Below are 24,501 nucleotides of genomic sequence, written 5' to 3' on the forward strand. Positions count from 1 at the left end.
ATAGTACTGTACACAGTAAAAGTATTTAAATTTTTAAAATTTCCTTTAGATTACTAAAATATTATGAAATTTGGGGTGTATATATCAGCTCCAAACTCAAATTGTTTGCAATACTGTTATTTTTCTTTTGTATTTCTGTTTGGACGTTATTATTCTAGAAATGCACTCCTGTATTTATGAGACCAAATTCAATAGCCAAAATGGTGGTGGTAGCTCATTTGTTGTTGACGGTGGATGTTGTCTGAGCATTTCTGTCGTTTGTGAGGTAACTCTACCATGCTACAGTTCACTGTGTTTTTCCAGTGCAGCCAGTGAGAAATATTGTTCATGACACTCTCGTGGCCACCAAATAGCCACTCTCCGGGGACAGGGCAGTCCCTGGAGAATAGGGACCCTCCCATTCCACCCAGGACATAATCTCTTTGGAAGTCTGGTTTCTTGTGGGTCACAGACTCATTCAATCCAATTAATATAATTAAAGCCAAACAATATAGCAATGTTGATCCAAAATATTTTCTTCTCTTCCGCTAAGCTTTGATGTGAACCGTGAGCCACCCCCTGGCATAGACTCATCTGAAGCAATATAATTTCTTAAGTCACCCTCAGGAAGTATCACCTGTTTCCTTAAAATCTGAGCTAGAGAAAAGCTTCCAAGCCAGCAGAATCCATTGGGGTGCGCTTCTGGATAGGGAGTTTCTGTTAGCCCCAGGGGGAGCCCAATACTACTGCAGACAGGACAAGAATGTCTTTCTCAGTTAAAAGAGCTTCATTCTGTTCTTTAAGAAGACTTCCTCCTAGGAATACGGCTTTAATGTATGCTAAACTTGCTCTCTTAAAACCAGACGAATTAATGGAGCTCTGTTATCACAAAAATTTGGCAATAATTCTTAATAGCTAAGTGTTATAATGTGCTCTTTTTTCTAATTGAAGGTTGCCTTTCCTCTCTCACATTAAAACCTTATTAAAGACAGTAATTCTAGGCCTGCCCCTAGGTGAGATTATGAAACCCAGCAACGAGGAAACCATTAAAAAATTAATTTTGAGGAAAGTTATTGAAGATTTAATATGGTGTTTTACAACTTGGTCAACAAAATGTTTCAGCATGACTAATAGCATTTTTCAAGGGCTGAACACCAAAAGCCCAAGGAAATAGTTTTTCTTGCTGGTTTTTATTCTTTGTATTTTTATCTGAGGTTGTAAATAAACCTAAATACTTTAGTGGATTCCATGGTTTAAAAAAACTCTGTCTCCAGAAATAGGAGCAGAAAAGGAAGAGGCTGGAGAAAGTAATGCTACTTACACAGCCGCAGTATCCTTGGGGGTTTAATCTCCTTGGTTGTACCTTTAGTCTGCCAAGGAATTCATCGTACAGTACTGTGTCTCCCAGTTTTCGCGACGCTCACATTCTCTAGGAGAGGCATGGTTTAGAATTTTCTTTCCATGGGCAACATTATTTCCAGCTTGTGCTAAACAGTTCATCACAGTCTCTCCCAAGCTCCTTACCCTCCAAGACTCCCTTAACTCTCGAGAGCCCACCAGCGGTGCTTACCTTCCTCGCCCAGCCCCACTGAGAAGCAGTGAGCGCCAGGTTTCAGACCTTACCTGGGGTCCCTTCACTGGAAATTAGAAATTGTGAGAGCCGTGACGTCCTGGGGTTAAGTAGGAGCGTATCCCCTCCTCTGTGACCCCCACCCCCAGCGAGAGAGCCCCAGCACCCACCTACAAACTCTGCCTCCTCAGTGCTCCGTGTCCTGCGGCCGAGGTGTGCAGCAGCGGCGGGTGTCCTGTCAGATCGGAACACAGGAAGCAGCCGGAGACAGCGAGTGCAGCCCAGTCACCAGACCGGAGGCACAGCGCGCCTGCCAAGCCCCACCGTGCCCGCTGCACACTTGGAGGGCAGAGCAGTGGCAAGAAGTAAGTAGGGCCATGAAGCCCACACCTGCCGGGCACGCGGCTCCGCCCCCTGGCCAACATCACGTCCGTCCGCTGGGAAGCCTGCGAGGCCGTGGGGCACAGGGGCCTTGCTAGCTCCTTCCCAGCAGGTGTGCTGGCGCTCCGGAGCATGCTCTGGTGGGGGCGGGGGTGCGGCATCGACGTGCTTCCCATGTCTGCTGTATTCCCGAAGGGTGACATTCAGCAGGGCCACGGAAAGGACCTGCAGGTGGGATTTGGGCCCTGTGCGTGCATGCGGAGAACTTTCGCAGAAGGAAGGGCAGCTGGGAGGGGTATTTTAAATCCGTGCTCCAGATGTGATCCTTCCATATGAGTCTGGACACCAGAAGACAGACTATAAGTGGGACCTCCTTGTATTTTTCCCCTTTCTGTGACTTTGGCTGTCAGCTAAAAAGCCAGCCACTCGTGTGAAACCCAGATTAATTAGTGAAGGATTTCTCAGGATTCTAAACAATGAGGGAATCTAAAGAAACTGCTTAGTTGATGCAGTCTATCCAGCTGATAAACTAGAGTTGCCCCACACCCCCTCACCCCCACTCCAAGTTAATATCTGACTGGAAAAACTACGGAACATCCCTGGAGCAAAGTCTGGCTTGGAAGGTAAGCCGTTAGCAGGAGGGAGCCTCGGCTTCCAGGACAGGATGTTTCATTGTAGCAAGCAAAGCCATTCCCACTGACACTGGGATGGAATCAAGTGTGTGCTCTCTGACGTGCAAAGATCTGAGTCACAAGAAGGCGTTCCCACAGCAGAGTGGCTTTCAGGACACGGTGAGCGTGACAGTGCTGGGCCCGTTGTCCCATACTTGCTGCTGTGCTGAGCGTCACACACTTCATTCTTTTAGCCACTGGGCAGACGACATGAGGAGTATGATCCTCGTCATCACCATCCCATTTTGCAGATGTAATAACTGAGGTTCTGGGAATCTGTGTCTTCTGTCCAAGTGGTGCATACCTAGCAAGCGAGAGAAGTGAATCAGTGCGAAGTGTGTTGTCTTAAACCGTCATGAGGTTGACCACCTGCACTCTTCCCCCTGGGGTCCGGCTCCCAGCCTGTCCTCCCCAGCCCCTCCATTCTGATGGATTAATTCCACTGACCAAGTCGTCTCTTTCCTTAGGGATCTCCTTTTGTCCATATCTGCTCCGTCTTTTTGCTTCGTTTTTCTTCTGGATTTCTGTACTTCCATGAGAGGACGGCAGGGAGGGATGCTTAAAGCAGTGACCTTTCTGGTAAACTGCACTTGAGACTCATGCACTCTTAGGAATCGGGATACTTGGAATAAACAGACCTACTGAAATCCCAGCTCAGCCTCTCATTAGCCAGGTGACTGGAGCAGGGGCCCTTCCTTTCTCTGAGCCTTGATTCTCCGTCTGTAGGATGGGCTCCAACGACATCTGCACCGAGTCGTTCTGAGACCATCAGAGGGAGGAGCCTCTTGTCAGTTATGGTTTGAGCGTGGCAGTGTCAGAAGCAGCAGAAGAGGGAGGAGGAGTTTCCTGTCTCCCTCCCTTGGCGGAGGCTCCCGGATCATTCCGACTCCTGTTTCAGATCCCCCGCCCGAAGCTGCCCCTTCCTCCTCCTCCCTCCCCCTCCCTCCCCCTTCCCCCCCTCCCCCTCCCTCTTTATCTCCTGCCAAACTTGCCCCCCCCCCTCCGTGTGGTGCTCTGAGCAGCGGGAAGCGAGAGGGCATTCAGAAGGGAATTGAAGCTGACGGCTGGCACTTGAGCCAGCTTTCCAACGCGCGGGAGCCGGTCCCAGAACTCAAGCTCCGTTTAGAATTCCTTCCTAATCCCGAAGAACGGAAAACCCTTGCCACATAGGCACTGAGGAAGTTCCTCTTCTCCAGTCACACTGAGCATGCCAAGAAGTTCGCGTCTTGCATGTGCCGTGCAGATGGGTCTGTTTAAGTCCTTCCTCCGATTCCGCTCTCCATCACAGAGCAAGAAGCACAGACCTAGGAGGTGGTCTGCCCAGGCCCTGCATTTAAGGAGTGTTTCAGAGGTTAGTCCTTCTCGTGCGAAGGAAAGCTTCGTAGCAACCAGGAGGCAGGTTCACGGTGAGCGCCTCTGCCGGCCCCAGGATGGGGTGGCTGAAAGAGGACAGGGTTCGGGGGTGGCTGACCCCGAACGGGGAGAGTGAGCTCCAGGCAGGAGCAGGGAGTCGGGCCGGCCAGCCGCTGAGGGCTCAGAATGCCCTGACTACAGCAAGGCTTACAGAGAGTGTCGCCTCTCTAACCCTGTGTCATTAATGGAGGATGGCCTGCCATCCGGATCGGGACGGGGTGACGCAGTCCCATCCGCCTGGAGCAGCCCTGGTGTAATTATGAATTGTCCTTACTTTCTGGATCCCAAGTGTCCGATGAAACAGTACCTGGTGGCCCTCTTCTGACCCCAGGCCCCCCGAGTCCCGGCCCGGCCCTGCTCGTCTCTCCCCACCCTCTGCGCACCTGACACCGCTCAGTGGCCTCAAGCCCAGACCGCAGCGCGTGCTGCAGCTGCCGAGCCTGCAGAGCGGGGCGTGCGGGCACCTCCTGCTCAGGAAGCCCCTCTCCTCGTCTGCAGGGCTCGGCAACCTTGCGGGTGTGCCTTGTGGGAGTGCACTGTCCTTCTAGCTCTCCTTCATGGAGTACACCTGCCCTGAAAAGCACAAGTTCTGCGCACTCCCCAAGGCCTGATGGTCAGGGATGTCTCTCACAGCTGTACAGGTTGTGCACTGCACAGCTCCGGGCAGTGCCATTCCTATAGACTTCCATGTGAGGGGACCTCCCCACCTTCTCCTGTTCGGTGGCCCTGGTACTGACAGGAAGAATTTACAGAGCTGTGGGCCAGGCACCAGGTGATTTTTACGCGAAGTCCCTCACTTAACCCCTTCCGTAGCCCAGGATGCACTTGACGTGGGCACACTGGGGGCTGAGGTGACACATGTCGTAACAAGGCCAGAGCTGGGGCCCAGCACCCTGGCCTCTGGAACCCACTCAGTGCTCACAGACATGGCCCCGTCGCCCTGTGCCTCAGGAGGATCGGTCATTTCTTCTCCACGACCTCTCAGGCCCCGCAGTGGAGAACTGCTGTTGAGTGCGTTCCCTCTGCTGGGCCACAAGCTCTGCCCAACGTCTGCAAGTACCATGTTGGCCCACCTGGGGCACGGGCAGAACGTGCGCTCCACCACCGGAAGGCCCGATGCCCTCCGTGCCTCTACCTGGCGCCCTCGGGAAAGAGCCTTGATGCCAGCAGGGCGGAGCCTGCATGAGTGGGGCGGGGCAACCGCAGGAGCAGAGGCCTCTGTCCAGGGTCACGTCTCGTCTTGTTTACGTCCTGGACGCGACACGTTGTGAACGAAAGACCACTTGACGTGCAGCCCTGGGAGGCTGGCTTTGTCCTGGCGCTCTGCTGATGCCTGTGTGTGGCCCTGGGGTTTGGAGTCGGCCTTTGCACTGAGCTCCAGTCCCAGCCCTTGTTTGCTTGCTTGCTATTTGTTTTAAATCACTAAGTTGCCCTGGCTGAACTAAAAGTGCAGGCCTCCTGCCTCAGTCTCCCAGAATGCTGGGCTTACAGGCCTGCCCAGCTCGCCCAGCTCGGGAGCTGGCTGTGAATTGCAGGACTCCAGCCCTTGCGTCTGCAGAGGGTGATTACACGGCCGGCGCTGAGTCCCAGTGAGGATGAGTGGGATTGGGCCGGGGGTCCAGCACGGTGCCTCGCCGGCCTCGGGCCTGCCCACACCCCATGCCGCTTCTCTTTAGCACCGCAGCCCCCGGGGAGGGTTCTGCGGAGCCAGTGCCTCGCCAGCTTGGCCTTTGCACTGCTGCCGACTTCAGGCCGGTGCTGTGTCCACTCGGGGCTGTCTTACTGATTTGAGAATTGCAGTGCTATGAGGCGGTGCCAGAGAACAATACGAAAAGCTTTCAGTTCTTTCGAGAACCGTTTTCGTCTAGGATTTACTTCTTAAGGTTATCATCTGCTGTGTAAATTCCCGTGCAGCCGCAGTCACCCCTCGGTCAGATTCGGGGTGTGAACACAGGGTTGTGCCCTTCAGCACTGCGCACCGCTCTCCCGAGTCTTGCAAGTGTTTTCTGTTGGTTTCTGTGTCTTTAACGAGAGAACTCGGTTCCCTCCCAGCACCCCTGCACCTCGAGGCCGCCCTCTGGCCTCACCCTCTGTCCTCACCCTCTGTCCTCACCCTCTGTCCTCACCGTGGCCCCCTGGCTTCGTCCTTTGGGGCCCCAGTGAGGGGTCACTTCCCGTCAGAAGCCTTTGCTGACGGGGCTTCCCCGCTAGCAGCCCCGTCTGCACCCTGTGATCGCTGCGCCCTCCTGATGGGCACCCGGGTCAGCACTGCCTCCTTCCCGTGTCGCTGTTAGCGGCTGGTCCAGGGAGGGCGTCTGGGCACCAGGATTTGCTCCAGCGTGGGGCACACGTCTGCCTTTGAACAAGTAGTGTGCGAATGATTGAAGGGACAGAAGGTGACGGAGCGGAAGGAGGGACGGGAGGGTTCCCGGGGAGGACACAGACCCCGCCCGCTGCTCCGCCTCTTAGGGTGTGACATCCGAAGTGTCTCCCGGACCCGGGCGCGCTGTCGGTGCCGCAGCGGCTGCCGTGTTTTCCTGTCACGGGGCCACGGACACGCTGCCCTGGCTCGGCCTGTCCACGCACGCCACTCGCCCTGGGGCTGTGTGGCCGGGCGCAGGGACTCGGGCCTCTCTCGTACGTGTGTGTAGCTGGGGGATTTTTATCGGAATCAGCTGTGGAATGAGTCCCAAGTTGTCTCCGTAGCACAGAAAAATTAGAAGTGAACAGCAGGTCCTTGGCTGGTTGCCTGAAAAGATTTTCATGAAGTTTACCGTGGGGGAATGACCAGAGTTAGACGTGCACACAGGGCAAGATATTCACCCTTTATTATTCATTTCCTCATTAACTTCTCCAAAAATTTATGTTGATCACTCTTCCAAAGTGCCAGGTGCTAGGTATTAGGAATGCTCTTGAAACTCCAAACCTCAGATCACATGATCTGCGGGACCCCAAATGTGGGCACTTCTTGCCTCCAGCCCCTCCCCCACCAAAACTCATCTCCCAGCTCCTCCCGCTGCTGCCTGAGCCGCCCTTCAGCACCCCGGGGACCCCCCACCCTCCTTCCTCCAGGAGGAAGACGCCTCTTCTTCCCCGGTGATTCCTTACTGTGTCACTCTCAGGGAACCCACGGCTGCCTGCACCGCTGTGCACCACCGTCCTGGGTGTCAAACCCCGGGGTCCCCAGTGAGCAGCCGAATGACCCTTGGGACCCTGAGCTGAGAGAGGCTGCCCCCCCCACCCCGTCACCACAGGGAGTGAAGTTGGCTGCTGCCCAGGCCCCAGCACAGAACTGGGCCCAGCCTAAATATTGGCTGAAATGAAACGTCTCTGCCTCCTTTATCCATGAGAAGTGTGGTATTTGGGAGCAGGAATGCCCAAACTCCACATACCTGACTTTAAAATGAACTTTCTGAATAGACTCCAGTAGTAATTTAAGTCCTGGGGGTTTTTGCTTAAAATTTAAAGCAAAAGCTAAAAACAAAAGAATGAGTTGTCCTTGCTGGTGTCCCTTATGACATAAAACGAACACAGCACATGGGACCCTGCGTTGTCCAGTTCCCGGTTGGGTTCTGGGACTTGTCCATCAACAGACTGTCCAGCAGGGGCAAGCTGAACTAAAAATGACAAACTCATCCTTGGAGAAAATCAGCAACCTTAACAGACAGAGCCTGTATCAAGTGATTTTCTTTCCCTCATAGTTAGGAAACTGCACCAAAAGATATACTTGAAAGCGTAAAGCAACTTGATTACAATCTTTAAGGGAAGATGATTTCTACCTATTATATTAAATGACCCTTTTTAGACCACCACCCTGTGGCCAGCCTACCATGGTGAATAAAATCGTACCTTCAGAGTTTCTTTTAGATCCTCTTTATCCTCAAATTTGGGAAATCATTCCTCCTCACCCCCATTAATTTCAGCATGTTTGAAGGACGCAGGGCATGCTGCGTACGTCAGGCCAGCACCGGGGTTATTTACATCTTGAGTCACAGTGTGTACAAAAATTCATGGAGGCCGTGTGTGACTTACATATTTGGTGAGGTTTTTCTCTAAGAGGCATAATGTCATCTGAGGAAACCGTTTGGAAATTAAAATGAGACTACTGCAATCTTGACCATTTTCCAGAACACTCTGGATCATATTCCGGGACTGGGGAAAGAGTCATAAATCACAAGGGGCAGGGAGGGTGAGTTCCTGGGTCTGTTCTCTGGTTGTTCAGCCCACACGGCCTGCTTAGGATGTCAGATTCCGGGAGAAAGCACCGGCCATGTGATTTTCAGAGCTGCTGTTAGCTACTCTCAAAGCATGGGGTAAGATACTTGCAAACCTAGTTTAACTTATAATTTTCCAGAAAGCTACATTTGAGCTAAGTTTTCCCAGGTTCCTTCCTACTGCTGGCAAAATAATTCTTCTGGTAGTTAACCATTCTCCAAGGCTGAGGGAGAAAACACCCAGCGAGCAGAAATCCTTCGGGAGTCGTGGCGTTTCTGCCCTGGGTGGTTACTCATTGACCCAGAGCGCAGCCAGTGGTGAGTGACCAGGAGCAGGGACCTGGGGAACCCAGTCCGGGTCTCACTACTTGGTTATCTTTGGAGTCTGAGGAATTACTTTCTCTCTGGGCAGTGAGGTAGCATGAAGTATCTCTCCTGCAGATATCTGCACATCACAGAGTAACTTTTTATTTGGTTGCTAACGTTCAGCAGCTAACTCATTTTTTCATTGGAAAAACAGAAACAGTACTTTCTCACAGTGCTTTCGAGCTTACTGCAGGAAAACCCAAAGCCCCTGAGCCCGGGTGAGCGGAGCTCTGCGGTCCACCAGCCTCCTGACCTCCGCACAGAGCAGGAAGGTCGCACTGCTAAGTGGGGTTTGCTGTTGGTGAGAGGAAATAGTACAAGGACTCTGAGGCAGCAGAGCGGTCATCCTGGAGTGCAGCAGCTGCCCGCTTGCCCTCTGTCCTCTCGCGGCTCACGGGAATAAACACGCGTGACCAGGGGCACTTTACCGAGGCTCTCAAAGTCCCGGTCTCTGCAGGTGAGAAATGCAGCTCGCGGTGGTTCCGAAGTCTCCTCGCCATCCCTGGGGCGCACATGTGAGCCTCTGTCTGAGAACACAGGACTCGCTGCTCACCTTCACTCTGCCCCTTGGGACCCACCCACGTCGTGGCCCTGGGAGTGAAGGCGGTGAGCAGCTGCTGGGAGACTGCAGACCGGAGGACAGGCTGGTGGCCCCAGAAACCCTCTCCCTTCCTGTTGGAGAGGGGCTGCTCTATGAGAGGAAAACTTGTCCTTCGTCCTCCTGGGGGTGACTAGAGCCTGCAGAGCCCAGTCGAGCTCTGTGCTGTGAGGGTGATGGATGTCTGCACATGGGCTGGTGCTCCTGGCACTAGAGGTACGCCACTCTGGTAACCACGGGTTATGTGCGTGTGTGTGTGTGTGTGTGTGTGTGTGTGTGTGTGTGTGTGTGTGGTACTGGGGACTCAACCTGGGGCTTCACATTGAGCTACATCCCCAGCCCTTTTTCATTTATTTGGAGATAAGATCTCACTAAGTTGCCCAAACTGGGCTCAAACTTGCAGTCCTCCTGCTTCAGCTTCCCAAGGTGCTGGGGTTACAGGCATGTGCCACCATGCCCAGCTAGACCCTATGTTTTGTTTTAATTTAATGTAATTAATTTAATTTAGTTAATATAACTTAATACTCTGGGCGAATGTGGCATCCACAGGCCTGAAGGTCCTTCCGTATTTAAGACTCACCCGCCCGTGCTTTCTGCGCTTCATCCAGCCAGCCACATCCGGAAGACTCCCCGCGGCGGTGGCTGGGTGAAGCGAGGCCCTCTCTGCCAGCCCCTGCCTGGTGCCGCCGTCCCGGAGGCCCGTGGACAGGCGGTCGCACGCTGGCGGCCCCCCGCGAACGGGCCGGCTCCCATCTCCGGCTTTTCCTCTGCAGTGCTCCAAGACCTGCGGCGAGGGCTCCCGGCTGCGCCTCGTGCTGTGCGTGGACGAGGATCAGGCCGAGGTGCACAGCAGTCTCTGCAGCGCCAGCCCGCGGCCCCCGGACCGCGAGAGCTGCAGCGCGCAGCCTTGCGAGTACGTCTGGATCACGGGAGAGTGGTCGGAGGTAGGTCCCGGGCGCGCGTCTGTTCCTCTTCAGGTGAGCCGCCGGAAGGCAGCAGCTGGGGCGGGGCCCAGACCTCCTGCCCGTCCTGCCTGGTCCGGCCTGCACGATAAGGGTGGGCTTACCACGGGAGCTGGGCATTCATGGGCGCCGCTGGGTGCCGGGCAGGGGAAGTCAAGAAAGCGTCTGGGTGTCGGAGCGGACAGGGAGGAGCGGGGGCGGGGACCAACAGCACTTGCTGCCCAGGGGGCGTAGGCTCTTCCTGCCCCGCAGCGGCCAGGCAGAAGTGCGGGTCCCAGCCCGGTCCCTCAGGAGAGAACCAGGACTTTCCTAGCTTGAAAACGTGGCCCTGATTTTCTGTTTAAAACACTGCAGGCAAAACCAAACACTACTGGTGAGCCAGATGCCGTTGCCCACTTAACCGCCTTTGCCCCACCCAAAGAACCTCAGGTGTCTCTTTTTCTCACATCTTCCCTGTGCCCGCCTGGGTACCTTTCATTATTAATTGAACAAAGGCAATGATAGCATGATTGTCTTATTTTCAAACTACCAAATTTTCAACAACTAAAAGATGCGTCATACCAAAAACAGTCGTCCTTTACCCAAACGCAGAGATTCAGAAGGGAAGTGGCTGGGTTCGCGGGAAAGGTGCTGATGAGTTCAGGAAGGTGCTGGTTACCATGGGGTCTTGCCAAAGCTGTACAGTGCAGAGCTGCCCCTTTAATGGGAGTATTCGTTCTAGCTGGTGTGTCTGCGGGTGTCAGATGTGTCTGTCTTAAAACTGCCCTAAAGTCTGTTTTAGCCGCGGCTCTCCATCCTGTAGTCTGTGCCAGTAATTTTATTCTCCAGGGGATGTTTAGCAACCTCCAGGGATGGGAGTTATCACCCGAGGGCTGAGGTATGGGAGGAGCGCCTTGTGGGTGGAGCCAGGGACGCTGCTAAGCCTCCTGCAGTACGCAGGGCTGGCCCTGTGGACAGACGAATGCCTGCCTGATGTGCAGGGGGCTGAGACCGGGAGCCTCCCGCCCCACAGTGCACCTCGGGTAGCACCGTGGGCGTTTAAAGGGTGAAGGGGGCCCTGATCAGACCACTGGGAAAGAGGCCTGCAGCTGGGGCCACATGGGTGCTGGGGAGCAGTGGGAACAGCTCCTGACATGGGGTCCCCACCAGATCCCGGGGCAGCGTGGGCCTGGGAGGGGATGCCTGGGCCTGGCTCCTCTTTGCCCCCCTCAGCCCATCCTGCTTCTCATCAGGCATGGTCCCTAACTGTGGCTCCCAGGGCTGCTGCTTGAGGCACCCCTGGCTCTAGCCAGGAAGAGCTCTCCATCTGCACTCCCGCCTTCCCTCTGCAGGTCCCCTCAGCCCTTACCTCCTGGGGACATTCCCTTCTCAGCCGTGGCTGGATTCCTACATGGCTGGAGTTGCTACACCACCCACTGAGCCAAGACTGATGCCCCCCATCCCAGGCTCTCATGTGCGGCTCATTATGTGGAAGGAGTTTTGGTCTTTCACGACTTGGGCCATGCTGCTCCTCCAGCTTTGATGTAAAGTCAGTCTGACATAGGAGACAGAAGGTGTCTGTGAGGAACACTCCCATACTTCACAGATTTTCAGGTGCATTGTAGACTGGAAAATCTGCAAACTTAACCAGGTGTGGTGGTGCACGAGGGTAATCTCAGCGCTGTGAGAGGCTGAGACAGCAGTGTGGCAGGTTTGAGCCCAGCCTGGGCAACTTAGTAACTTAAAGAGACGCCTTCTCCTAAATGAAAGGGGGCCAGGGTGCTGGGGATACTGCTCCATGCCGACGCCCTGGATTTACTCCTCAGGACTGAAAAACAGCCTGCAAATACATAGGCAGACTAGAGGGTTGCAGGCAGGACTAGGGCCTGGCACAAGCAGAGATTGCAGGGGAGCGAGCCTGCGAGGTGCAGGGGGTGGGCGCAGGGGGTGGGCACAGGGTCCAGACAGGCTGCAGTGCAGGTGGCACAGCCCAGCATGCCTCCTTCCCGGGCCTGCGCTGCTGTGGAGAGCTCTGGGTGGCCTGCGTCTGCAGAGGCCTGGGCCAGACGGAGAGGCCTGTGTCACTGGGGACGCGTGTGTGCCACGGAGGCCGAAAGGGCACGGTGGAGCTTGGCCCTCACCTGCCAGCTCTTTCACTTTGCTCTGCTTCTACTTTAAGATGAAGAGTACACAAAGCTCACGCACAATCAGGCACGTAAGACCCAGACTCTGTTATCTGCGCTCGCCTCCCAGGGAGGAGCTGCTCACACTCTTGGTCTGAGTGGGAAACGGCGGGAGGAGGTCGCAGGTAGTGACTGCACGTTCCCACAGTGGCCAGCTGGGACAGTCTGTTCTTTCCAGGACAGTCTGTCCTTTCCAGCTGCTTTGCAGAGATGGGGAGGCCCCTGAGTCAAGCGGACCATATTTGGGGCTCAGTTGCATCAGCAGATGCCCTCCCCCACAGTGTCCCCCACATAAATGGCCAGAGGATTGCTTTTGCTCCCGTGGATCAGGGTCAAGGTCTTGGCACCTGGCGTCTCAAACATACCACTCGCTGAAGTCAGTTCTGTCTGACGTCAGCACGTACGCGTGCTGGGCCAGGCCCCACGGGACACCACGGCAGGGGTAGGCAGCTTGTTGGCATCTGTCCACGCAGGGGCACTGAGCCGGCCTGCACTTCCTTGGCCTGGCGTCAGCCGGGCCTTCTGGCATTTGAACAGCAGCGGCCAAAGAAGGAAGAAATGTCCGCGCTGCATTTCCAGGGCTTGAGCCAGCTGGAGAGGAAGCCTGGAGCTGCTCTGCACGCCTCGGGCTCAGCGTGTTCCCTCCTGCCTCTAGGACTTCGTCAAGGCAAAGCTTCTCCTTGGCAGTGTCACAGGAGAGGAAAACCACGGAGCTTAAAACAGTGGGCCAGGAGAGGTCAGGGACAGGTGGACATGGGCTTCTAACCCCCTTGAGGACTGAGGAAAGCTGTGGTCCCTTGTCCCAGGACACGCGTAACACACAGGGTGCTGCTTCTGGGAGCTCGCCTGGCCCTCCCTGAAGACCTTGGGGTCTGGAGGATGCACACGTGCACCCCAATTTTACTCAGGGATGAGTTAATGACTTACCATAACTACATGAATTATGTAGTTTCATAACTCAGTTTTATTTTTAAATAGAAACAGAAAATACTTTGATAGGGAAGTGGGACATATGGTAAAAGTTTTATCAATAACTCATTCAATGTCCCATCACAGAATAGAGCAGTGAGATACATGTTTCTTCTCTTCCTGTGTTGGTTAAATATTTTTAAGTGATGTATAGTCACGGTAAAACCGTGTGTTTTAGGCAGAGAGCAAGATAGGAAAGCAGAAAAGTGACAGGTTGGTCAAGATACTAGGCCAGCCCAAAACACAGCCCTGCAGACCACTACGGGGGACAGAGGACGCGGAGGAAGCCCACATAGCCTCAGCCCTCTGACTCTGGACAGAGGGCCGCATACATACATATACATACATATATATACATACATATACATACATGTATAGGAGAAAAGACAGCCCCCTTAAGTGGTACTGGGAAATGGGACACCCTGACGCAGAAGACTGGAACTGGATCTTTGTACAAAAATCAATTCCAAGTGGATCAGAGACCAAAGTCTAAGACCTGAAACTTTGAAACTGCCAGAAGAAAAGATAGGGCAAGCACTTGAAGCCAAAGGCACGGCAAAGACCTCCTGATTAAGGCTCCAACAGCACAGGAAAACATAGCGAGAATCAACAGACAGGGCTGCGTCCAACTAAAAAGTTTCTTCATGGCAAAGGGAAGAGCCAAGCAGCCTACAGAATGGGAGAAATCTTCAGCAGCCACTCTGACAGAGGATTAATATCTAGAATAATGTATGAAAAAAATGCTCACCATCTGTGGCCATCAGGGAAATGCAAATCCGAACTACGCTGAGATTCCAACTCACCCTCTTCAGAACAGCTGGCAGCAAGAAAATAAAAAAGCAATAAATGCTGGTGAGAGTGCGGGTGGGGGCAGGGTGAAACCCTCCTGCTCTGTTGGTGGGAGTGTGTATTAGTGCCGTCACTGAGGAGGTTGGCGTGGAGGTGCCTCAAACACTGAAAAGAGAGGTCCCAGTTGGCCCAGCCAGCCACTCTTGGATGTATTCCCCAAAGAATTAAACAGCATGTTGTAGTGATACTTGTACCCCCACCCACACGGACTGCAACACGGATCACAGCAGCTGAGCTATGGGAATGGCGACCCGGCAGCAGACGAAGGGATGAGGAAAACGTGGCACATACACACAGCGGAGCACCCTTCAACCATACGGAAGAGAGGTCCTGTCGTCTGCAGAAAAGGGGTGGAGGTGGGGCACATCACGTGAAGCAAAATGAGCCCGAATCAAAAGGTCAGATGTCGCATATTTTCCCCATGTGGAATTTTTTAAAAGGGAGAAATGACAGGACAGAAGGAGGAAGAGGACTGGAGTGAGGGCGAGGGGTGGGGGGCCAACAAACCAAAGTATTTACGAGACGGGGCCGTGGACGAGACAAAGCCACTGCAATGGGTGACTAATGTGCACTGAGCTTTTATACAAAAAAGACATCCTAGCAAAGCACCGAAGCGCCGTACCATCACAGTGAAAAGCAGGCCTTCACACTGAATAAATTTTGTTTGCTTTGCAAAAATAAAACAAAAACAGGGGGCCGGGGATACAGCTCAGCTGCACGGCGCCTGCCTGGCAAGCACGAGGTTCTGAGTTCGACGACCGGTACCAAAAATAAATAAGTAAATAACAAAAGAACAACAAGAGCAAATACCCCAACAGAGAAGGAGAAGGAGGGGAGGGACACCACCCCAGGGGCGCCTGTAGCTGAGTGCCTGGGCCCACACTCAGAGTGCTGCACGAGGCTGGCTGCGGGCCCTCTGGTGGCCTCCCGCCCTGGTCCTTGTAGGTTTGGAAGAGCACTCTGCTGATAGCCAGGGCCCCTCATGCCCTGCTGCCCTGAATACCTACCCAGAGAAGGGCTCCAGCGGCCTCTACCGAGAGAGCCAGCCTGGGTGGCCGCTGCCCAATTGCCTGTCCTAGGTGCCCGGGCACGCACGGGGCAGCGGTCCAGTCTGTCTTTCCCGAGCTGTGTGAACCAACCCTTCTGGTCTCTCCCTTTCCAGTGCTCAGTGACCTGCGGCAAGGGCTACAGACAAAGGCTGGTCTCCTGCAGCGAGATTTACACCGGGAAGGAGAACTACGAGTACAGTTACCAGGCCACAGTCCACTGTCCGGGCACACAGCCCCCCAGTGTCCTGCCCTGCTACCTGCCAGAATGTCCCGTCTCGGCCACCTGGAGAGTTGGCAACTGGGGCAGTGTAAGTCCATGCCTGAGTCACCAAATTTGAAAGCTCAGGCCTCATAGGAGAAGTGCTGTGTGGTCGTCAGCACTGACCGAGTGACAGGAAGAGAAGGGACAGGTGACCCAGTACCGGAGCAGAGCGCAGGCTCCAAAGCTGCAGCCTGGAGCTGACCCCTGCGTCCACACCTCCAGGGAAGGCCCAGGGCAAGGTGCAGAACCTTTCTGTCCCAGGGTCCTCATCTACAAAATGTGCGCTGTGGAACTCAGTGAGCTAATACGCAGACGGCACTTGAGGCACAAGGCCGGATGATGCATTACAGATATTTTGCCTCAACTTGTAAAAGCATTGAGAATCTACCACTTAGTAAGACGTGCACAGGGTGAGTTTTTACTGCTTCTATTGTTAAGGAGCCTGCAGATTCTCACTGTACCGTGTTGGGAGAATGTCTCTGAATTCGGGGGACAACAAGACAGAATAACTCAAAGTGGGTCTGCCCCAGAAAACTGCCCCAGCCCCTGGCTTTGGGCTCTGAGGTCTCAGTCTTGGACAGTGAGCAGTGAGCAGCAGGTGAAAGTTATTAAGGTGTGGCTTCTGCTCTGTCACGACCTTGAGCAAATTCCTTAACACTTTAGCATCGGTCTTCTAGATATGTTATAGATGTAAAATAAGAGAGTGATAGTTCTGCCTCAGCGGAGCACGGTGCAGCTTGAGTGGAAAAAAATTGTTATGCGGTATGATAGAAAAATAGAGTGAAAGTTTAAAGTTTTAAAAAATGTATTATAGTAAAAGATACCTTCCCGTGAATCCCCCTCGGAACCCACCCCTGGTTTCAGACACACTTAGGCCAGCGTTCTTGCGCTCTCTGAAGCCATGCTGGAGTCTTCTCTCATGCGTATTGTTGAACTACCAAGGTTGCTTCGGTGTCCTACACTGATTTCGTGGGCATTCTGACTCTGCTGAAGAGACAGAAGTTGCACAGTGTCAGATCCAGTGAACAAGTGGACGAGGACACAGCGTGACGTTTTACAAGCCTGCTTCTGTGCACGGCCCCGGGCCCCCGCGTTCACCATGCTGTTACCACACCTTGTACAGACTCCCAGGACCACTTCAGAAAGCAGCAAGGCTGATGAAATAAGTGTGCCTGAGAATGGAGGGGAAAGATTTTGAGGGGGATTAGTGGCAGTGTGTCTTCCACAGTAACACATCTTAAAATATTTGACTATTTTGACCCTGTCATGTGTCTATATGTCTATACATACATATACATACATGTAACTTTGGACATGTACATTGTGCACCTTCTTTTGTATGTCTGTGTGTTTATGTACACACAAGTCAAGCGTGGCTCAGGCTGGCCCATGGCGAGCGCTCCCTGATGCCAGCTCTGTGCTGTCAGCAGCGTGGGGTCAGCGCTGTCGCCCTCTCCGTGAGCCCAGGGCTGCATGCTGATCTCGCCTTGCCTCGCAGTGCTCCGTGTCTTGCGGTGTCGGAGTGATGCACAGGTCCGTGCAGTGTTTAACCAACGAGGACCAACCCAGCCACTTATGTCCCCCTGACCTGAAACCAGAAGAGAGAAAAACCTGCCACAGTACTTACAACTGTAAGTTACCCAACCGAAGCCATCTGCGTTTAGCTCGAAGAGCTGCATTTCTTTGTTCATTTATTTGCCTGCCATCTTTGCACATGTAGCACTGCTGTTAAAGAAATCCTCGCCTTCGCTAAAACGTTTTAGTGTGAACAGTGTAAGCCACTCCCTGCTGTTGTGGTCGGCATCTTACAGGTGAGTTGCCTCAGAGCTGCAAGGAAGTCCGTGACCTCGGTGGGGCCAGTGAAGATGGTGAATATTTCCTGATCGTTAGAGGAAAGCTCCTAAAGGTGAGTTATAGCAAGCCCTTCCTGGTCCTCGCTGTGGCCCAGGAAGTTTATATTTGTCATCCCATGGAAAAGTTACTGGAATTCTAGCAAATTAATTCCAGTCTACCACTTCCAGTGCAACCCAAGGTGAGGACAAAGACACCAAGGCATATTTGTAGTCATGGGGAGGCAAGGGTCCCAAGTCCACTTACGCTGATGGGTAACCAGAACGGAGGTGTGGGTCCAAGGCTGAACCTGGGTTTTATTCGTTTGTGAAGAAGGGAGTGGCTTGAGGCTGAGTGACTGTGAGAACGGGGGGAGGTAGATGAGTGCTGTGAACTGGGCTAGGTAAGGGCCTGGGCTAGGTAAGGGCCTGACAGCACCTCTGCAATGTGCAGAGAGAGGATATGCAGAAGGGGTAATCGGTATAACACAACTGAGGTAGTATCCAGTGTTTTGAGGTCAGTCTTCAGCTCTGATGTGTCATCTTCTATGCCCTGGGAAGTCACAGCCTCTTATCCGGAAGCTCAGTCCCAGCGTGGGGCGCTGGAGCATGGCTCTCCATCCTGCCCAGCTCACACCTGTTCATTTGGGAGCTACGGGGCAGGGCAATGCTGCCCTGTCGCTGTGCTTCAAAGACCATACATCAGCACCTCGCTGGACTGATTTGCACTGCTTCAGGCCAGTCGAAGGGATAAGAAGTCCTAGCCAGCTCTGTACATATCAGTACATGGAAGTACGTCCAGGTTTAGCCAAAATGGAGATAATTGCTCTTCTTCTGAGGAAAGTGGCCCAGGTGGCCCTCTACAGAATGTCAGCTACCAGTTGTTACTTTGGGAACGCCCTAGACCCTGTGCCTCACTCCCGAGGCACTCTTCCTCAGTGGCTTCTGGTCTGCCTTTCAGATATTCTGTGCAGGGATGCAGTCCAACCGCCCCAAGGAGTATGTGACGCTCATTCACGGTGACTCTGAGAATTTCTCCGAGGTGTACGGGCACAGGTAGGAGACCAGGCTCAGGAGAGCTGGGGTGTCCAGAGATTCCTAGGAAAATGTCCCCATCTTTATCAGACGTTCTCTCCGAAACTCAGGTTGCACAATCCAACGGAATGTCCCTACAACGGAAGCCGTCACGACGACTGCCAGTGTCGGAAGGATTACACAGCAGCTGGGTTTTCCAGCTTCCAGAGAATCAGGATAGACCTGAGCAGCATGCAGATCATAAGTGAGTTCCTCCCTGTCTCCGCTCAGTCAGCACCTGTGCTCTGCACCTGGCCAGGGCCAAGGTGTGAGGGTGCAAAGAGGGGCAGGGGAGGAGCTCAGGTCCTGTGGTGGCCCTCGCAGGCGGGGCCCTGACCTCGAGTCCACCGTGGTGTCCCCAGCACTGTCAGTGCCCGGCACAGGGCAGGTGCTGCCTCTGCTCGTGCAGGTGGGTGGCAGAAGACGTCACTGCAGTGTGGAGTCAGTACAGCACCCAGAAAACGCGACAGTGACACTCGGACCTTAAGGCCCAGAAGGGTGAGCCAGGCGAGGGTGTCAGCCAGGGAGGGAGAGCACAGATGGAAGCGGAGGTTTCTAGGACAGGGAAAGCACGGACAGGAAACCCTGCAGCTAAGCAATTCGCAGAGCAGGCCCCCCTCGGCCCTCACAGTGCCACGCGCTTTGGGAGAAAACTAATTTTATCTGACTGTCGATTACAGAAGAAAAATGGGGCCCAGAGCTCCCTCTCCAGCGAGCCTACACGGGGCTGCTTTTGCACTGCGGAACTCCGCGTGTCTGCTGGGGACATTAATCACAGGAGCAGTTACAGGCAGCTAAACTATCTGAGCGTGTTCCCTGAATAGAAGAAAAACAGAAATAACGAATAATTAATTTTTCCTCATTAAGGCTGTTTTCCTCTCAAGGTAGCTTGAACTTGCTTTGCACCAAGATACTTTAATTGCCCTCAGCGAGGCTGATTAGGGTGAAAGGCGGAGGGCCTGCGGTTGTCCACTTAGAAAAACGCCGCCTCAACCCTGGCTCAGCCCTGCTGGTGGGCAGGGAAGTGCCCCTGCTTGCAGCATGGCAGGGTCGCCGCCGAAGTCACTGCGGGAGGATCAAGGCCCCCGCCGCCCAGCCCAGCCCAGCCGGGAGACAGCCTTGCAGGTCTCAGGGCCAGCAGTCCGCATCACAGGGCTCCTCACAGGAGGGTTAAAGCCAGGAGCTCCGGGTCAGCATCGTTCTCACTGGCTTTTTTTCCCCAGACTTCATGCTCACCCCAAACTGGAGAAACTGCCATTAATAATTTCAAGATGTGGCTTCTAAATGCTCCACATCTTGGCAGTAATAGTGCCTAGGCCGCAGGAGGAGAGATGGACTTCAGGGACTGTCAAGTAGCTTCCCTGGCTCCCTGCCCCCACCCTAAGCCCAGGACACTGTGTAGCAGGAGGCCCACGGTCATCCAATTACACCTCACTTAAGGGAGGCAATTCGCGTATTTATTTATGTAGGAATTGATTCCAAAGACACACCAGCCCCCTTCTGGCTTCCAAACTGTGAGGAGGCAGTGCTGATACAACCCAGAGAAGGGAGCTCCCAGAGCCACAGATACAGTGAGGGAAATGTAATCACACATCTGGATCCACTTGCTCACCAGAACTTCAAATTGTTCCTTTCTCCCCCGTGTCTTCTGATTCCTCCTGTTTCTCCTCCATCCCCTGTGAGTATTCTGTCCTTTCCTTGCCTTTTCCTCCTCTGCCTTAACCCTTTCCCCACCCACAGCTACGGACTTACAGTTTGCAAGGACAAGTGAAGGACATCCTGTCCCTTTTGCCACCGCCGGGGACTGCTACAGCGCTGCCAAGTGCCCCCAGGTACGTCCTTCCCCGGCCCCTTACGAGGTCTGTCCCTGGGGAGGTAGCTGGGACAGCCACGCGCGCATGGGGGCTCACCGTGGAATCCGGTGACTGCACCCGTGGAGCGGTTCCTAAGGGAGCACAGCTGCATGCCTGCGCCTGCTTTCGATGAAACGCATCAAATGGTAAAAGCTTGGGAACAAATGTTGCGTGGCAAGGGCGTGGCTTCACAAACTGGCTCCTAAGGCAGTGAAGTGACCGCAGCACGCAGGCAAAGACTTAACGACTGACCCTCCGACAACTCTGACTGCTGCTTTGTCGCATTTGCTGACTTCCACGGTCTACCTACAGTGTCTCTGATTGAGCTCGAGCTCCCAATACGCTGTCACCAGCTAGAGTTGGGAAGACAGGTACCCCGCTGACTTGAAAAGCCAGCACAAGTGGCCCACTCACCCCACCACCAGCCACTGAAACTTCTGAATACGGCACGATACAGAGTAGGATCAGGTGGCAAAAATAAGACGCAGAGCACACAAGCAGTGCGACCCCATCTCTGTGTTCAGAGGTTGTTTTTGTTTGTTTTGTGGTGCAGGGATTGAACCCAGGGCCTCATGCATGCTAAACACATACCGTAGGACTGACCTACACCTCCTGCTCCTGTACATAGAAAAAAAGTTGGAAAGACTTTTAAAAATATTAGCAGGGTGAATTGGTGATTTGTTTTAAAGAAATAAATGTTGGGCCTGGAGAGCCCCAAATCTGCGAGACTTGCACAGGTTTGGTCTGACTCCTTAGTCCTAGCGCCTCTAGACTGGTCTTCGCAAATCAGCACGTTTCTCCTGTGCGTGGAGCCCGAGGAATTTATTGCTCACTGGGAGAGTGACGCATGAACAGTAAACCGTGACATAATAATACATCCTAGGTGTCTTAGCACTGAGGCGCGTGGCTCGGTGTGGAAGTCCTGCTTCAGCTCCAGCAATCTGCAGTGTTCCGTCTGCCACTGGATGGCCCTCGGGCAGGTTTTGCTCTTTCCAGCAGTTCTGCACTTTCTGGCCTCTTGAGTGTGGCTTCTGAAGCATGCTAGAAGCATCCCGCCAGGCTAATTCTGCAGAGAAGGTAGAGATCTTTGCAAGAAACTTCCGAACTTGGGAGAGCTTGGAATACAGGCTAAACACGCCGAATGTGCTCACTGTAGGCAGAACTTGGCCCCGGCTTCTTCTTTGGTTGTCTGGAGGTCTTCACAAAGCTGTTGTTCATCTCAGAGCTAGGAATTCCCCACTTCGCCTGCGCGTTCTGAAGTCTGGACTGGGACTGATGATTCTGTACTCAGAATCCCAGGCACTCTCTCTGGGGAGGCAGATGGATTCACCCTCAACCTCAGAGCCTGGTCAGAGACAAACACATGAGTATTCTTTTAGTGAACTGTTTTCCCAGCCCCAAGCTTTAGAAAAGCATTGCTAAACATTTTAGAGAGGTGAAAAGGAAGCCTTCAGGGGTGAAAGAAAATAAACAAAGGGCACAGTGGTAGAAGGCCTTTCCTCTCACCCAGGAACTGGAAACCTTTGAAGTGCAGGTTTCTTCGGAGGAGCTGATGGTTTCAAACTCCCATCAGTGTGGGCTGCATTCCCATGGCTCCTAGGTTGGCGCTGTCCTGCCTTCTTCACTGTCTCAGGATTTTCTTGTTTTTCTAAGCACATCCGTTGGGAAGCTTAAGGAAATGAAAGGTAATTTGCATTCATTTATTTTAATAATGCAGAAACAAATGAACTGATTGATTTGCTAAATGCTGACAGTGCAGTGATGCCCAAGTGGGGAAGCCTGAAGCCCGTGAGAAGCTAATTTGCACCGCCCCCCGCCACAGCCAGTTCTTCGAACCATGCTGCGTCCCTTAGGTCTCAGCTCCTTAGACGTTTACTAAGCACCAGCAGGACAGATGGAAGACGCGAGTTTTCCAGGAAAAGGTTGGGAAGGAAGCACGGCCCTAGCATATGCTTTGACGTGGAGAAAGTGTCCTTTGACCTGACAGTTGCACAGAAATCAAAGTGAGAGTGCTGCGTTTGAGAGTCGTTCTCTTTCTCCTGACCCAGTGCTGTGGCTTGGGGGTTTATTTCTCAGTAAGGGTGAGCTCCTGAGAGCACTACTTTGGCAGACAGCCTTGGGGGAGGTTCTTATCACAGAAATAGTCTTGTTATTGTAGGTGCTGGGACTGATAGCTCCCGTTTACTGAGCATTTCCTGTGCTCTTGGGAGACAGCGTTTCACCCCCACCACACCCCATGCAGTGAGGAAAGGGCAGGCATGGAGTCTGGGTGTCTTGCCCAGATCCACACAGCTGGTGCTCAGCAGAGGCTGGATTTGATCCCAAGAGCCATATTCATAAGATGGCGGACAGGGACTCTAACTCTTTTGCCAGGCCAGATTTCTACGCTATCAACTCCTGTCCAAGCAGAGAACAGATTGCTCTTCGATCCAAGCACACCTCTTCTTTTCTGGTAATGGGAATCGAACTCAGGACCTTGTGCTTGTCAGGCAGGTGCTGTGCCTCTGAGCTATGTCCCCAGACCCCAAGCACACCTCTCGGAAACCTCCCCAGACCATCTAGAGCAACGATGGTGAACCCTTTAGAGTTTTCAATGATACAAACAGCCTGCTGAGGCATGTGTGCCGTAGGTTCGCCATCACTAGTCTAGGGTATGCATAACTCTGAGTTACTTTCCCTCTTTTAAATGTGCAGCAAATCTGGCTACAACTCTGATGCCTTCTAGACACTGAGGATAAGGACTTTGGGGCAGAAACGTCCAGGACGGAGCTGGAAGGCACATTATGTCTTTGCTCCTCTGGTGACCGTCCGCTTTTAGAAAGCTAAAATCAGCTAGGAGCCGGGCCGCTGCTGGAGGTGCCGATGGCTCCCGGGCCAGGGCAGGCAGGAGGGCAGTCTGCCTGGAAGAGGGGTTGGCCGCCCAGCCGAGAGGGACTCTGCGGGGTCCGCTCAGACACGGGGCACCCTCTGGGTGGCGCTGGCGCACGGTCAGCACAGATGCCAGGTCAGGGCTCTGGACCCGCTCACCTCTGACCCTGGAGCCAACACTGCGTCCCCGCTCCCTCCAAGCGAGTGACACAGGCACCCTGACGCTGGCAGGATGGGAAGGAGGAAAGACAGGCGTGTGGGCGCTGAGGGAGCTGGGACTGTGAAGGGTGGTGAGGCAGGTAGAAGAGATGCAGGATAAGTAAGAGGAGACAGGGAAGCTGGAATTTTAAAGCCGTACCTTTGAGGAAGACCACAGCACTGGGACTCCAGCCTCGTTCAAATGTTTTCAGTTTCTCTCTTCTGCAAGGCAGTAGGCCTGGGAAACCCCTTTCACCTGCGAGCTGGGCCTTTCCACCGCTCTTGTCACCTGTGAGCCCCACTCACCCTCAGGGAGGCAGCAGTACTGGTCCGCAGCAGATGTGACAGTCCGTAGGAGGACACGGCCTGATCGCCCATCCGAAGACGGCCTCGGAGCCCATAACCGCGCAGCTGCGCAGCCCGTTCCCTGAACGCGATGGAGTCAGAGAGCCCGCCGGGCCCTGGGGGACGGGGGGCCCGCCCTCTGCGTGTGGCGGCGGGGACGATGGCAGCGGCGGCCCGCGCCTGAGGGTGGCGGTGGGGCTCATTGCGGCGCCCGCGGAGGGCCACTCACGCGTCTGTGTGCTGCCTGGAAAAGAACGTGCAGGTCTCCTACCCTGCCTGGCAGTGAGAGGCCGGGCCTTTGTCCGCGCCTCCTGTCACCGCGAGGCCTGTCAGGCCCACTTGCGGGGTGCAGGGACCTCGCTGGCTCGTCCAGGCCCCCGGCACGGGTGAGTCGGGCCTCCCGGCTCCGCTGCAGCGCTGTGGCCGTGGGCGCCGTGGGCGGCTGTCCTGCGACCAGTGCCCTGGCCCACACCCCTGGTCGCCCTGGCAGAGGCCGCGGTGACCCCTGCGCTGCACCCCTGTGACGCCCGAGACGCTGCCCACCCTGCCGTGAGGGCGAGGTCACCCGCGTGGGGTGGGCGGGAGAGACCCGCGTGTGCCCACTCGGTGTTCGGGACCCGGCCCCGCAGCGCACACGTCCGTGGGGTGCGCGGGGCTCGGCCTCGTGCGGGCCGGGCGCTGCTGAGAGCGGGGCGCTGGGTCCTCGACTGCAGCAGCGCCCGAGCGGGCCGGGAACGTTAGGACAGGGGAGGCCGGGTGGCGATCGGCAGGGCCGGGTGACCATCTGCGGGTTCGAGTGGCGATCTGCGGGTTCGGGTGACGATCTGAGGGTTCGGGTGGCGATCTGCGGGTTTGGGTGACTGCGGGTTCGGGTGGCGATCTGCGGGTT

The 24,501-nt window shown here is 54.4% G+C and overlaps 1 protein-coding gene and 1 long non-coding RNA gene across 3 annotated transcripts in view; one reads left to right on the plus strand and one right to left on the minus strand.

The window, feature by feature from the left end:
* The window catches only part of Adamts9 (ADAM metallopeptidase with thrombospondin type 1 motif, 9), a gene marked incomplete in the record, with an annotated part of 141,149 nt that overhangs the window by 109,273 nt on the left and 7,375 nt on the right, over window positions 1–24,501 (plus strand). The window contains 8 exon segments of the mRNA XM_013506939.1: window positions 1,741–1,914; window positions 9,966–10,136; window positions 15,297–15,491; window positions 16,944–17,076; window positions 17,257–17,351; window positions 18,236–18,330; window positions 18,420–18,553; window positions 20,089–20,180. Coding sequence (XP_013362393.1) covers window positions 1,741–1,914; window positions 9,966–10,136; window positions 15,297–15,491; window positions 16,944–17,076; window positions 17,257–17,351; window positions 18,236–18,330; window positions 18,420–18,553; window positions 20,089–20,180 — 1,089 coding nt within the window.
* On the minus strand, window positions 21,009–24,495 carry LOC102015436. 2 transcript variants are annotated; one of them, XR_001231818.1, is made up of 3 exons: window positions 23,574–24,495; window positions 21,708–21,870; window positions 21,009–21,546 (listed from the first exon to the last, which is right to left on the minus strand). It is a non-coding gene; the product is annotated as an uncharacterized LOC102015436 (long non-coding RNA). The 2 variants fall into 2 exon arrangements; XR_001231817.1 differs by having other exon boundaries at window positions 23,428–24,495.

The sequence above is a fragment of the Chinchilla lanigera genome, unplaced genomic scaffold (genome assembly GCF_000276665.1).
Source record: "Chinchilla lanigera isolate Chin_1 unplaced genomic scaffold, ChiLan1.0 scaffold00116, whole genome shotgun sequence".
NCBI classification, from domain to species: domain Eukaryota; kingdom Metazoa; phylum Chordata; class Mammalia; order Rodentia; family Chinchillidae; genus Chinchilla; species Chinchilla lanigera.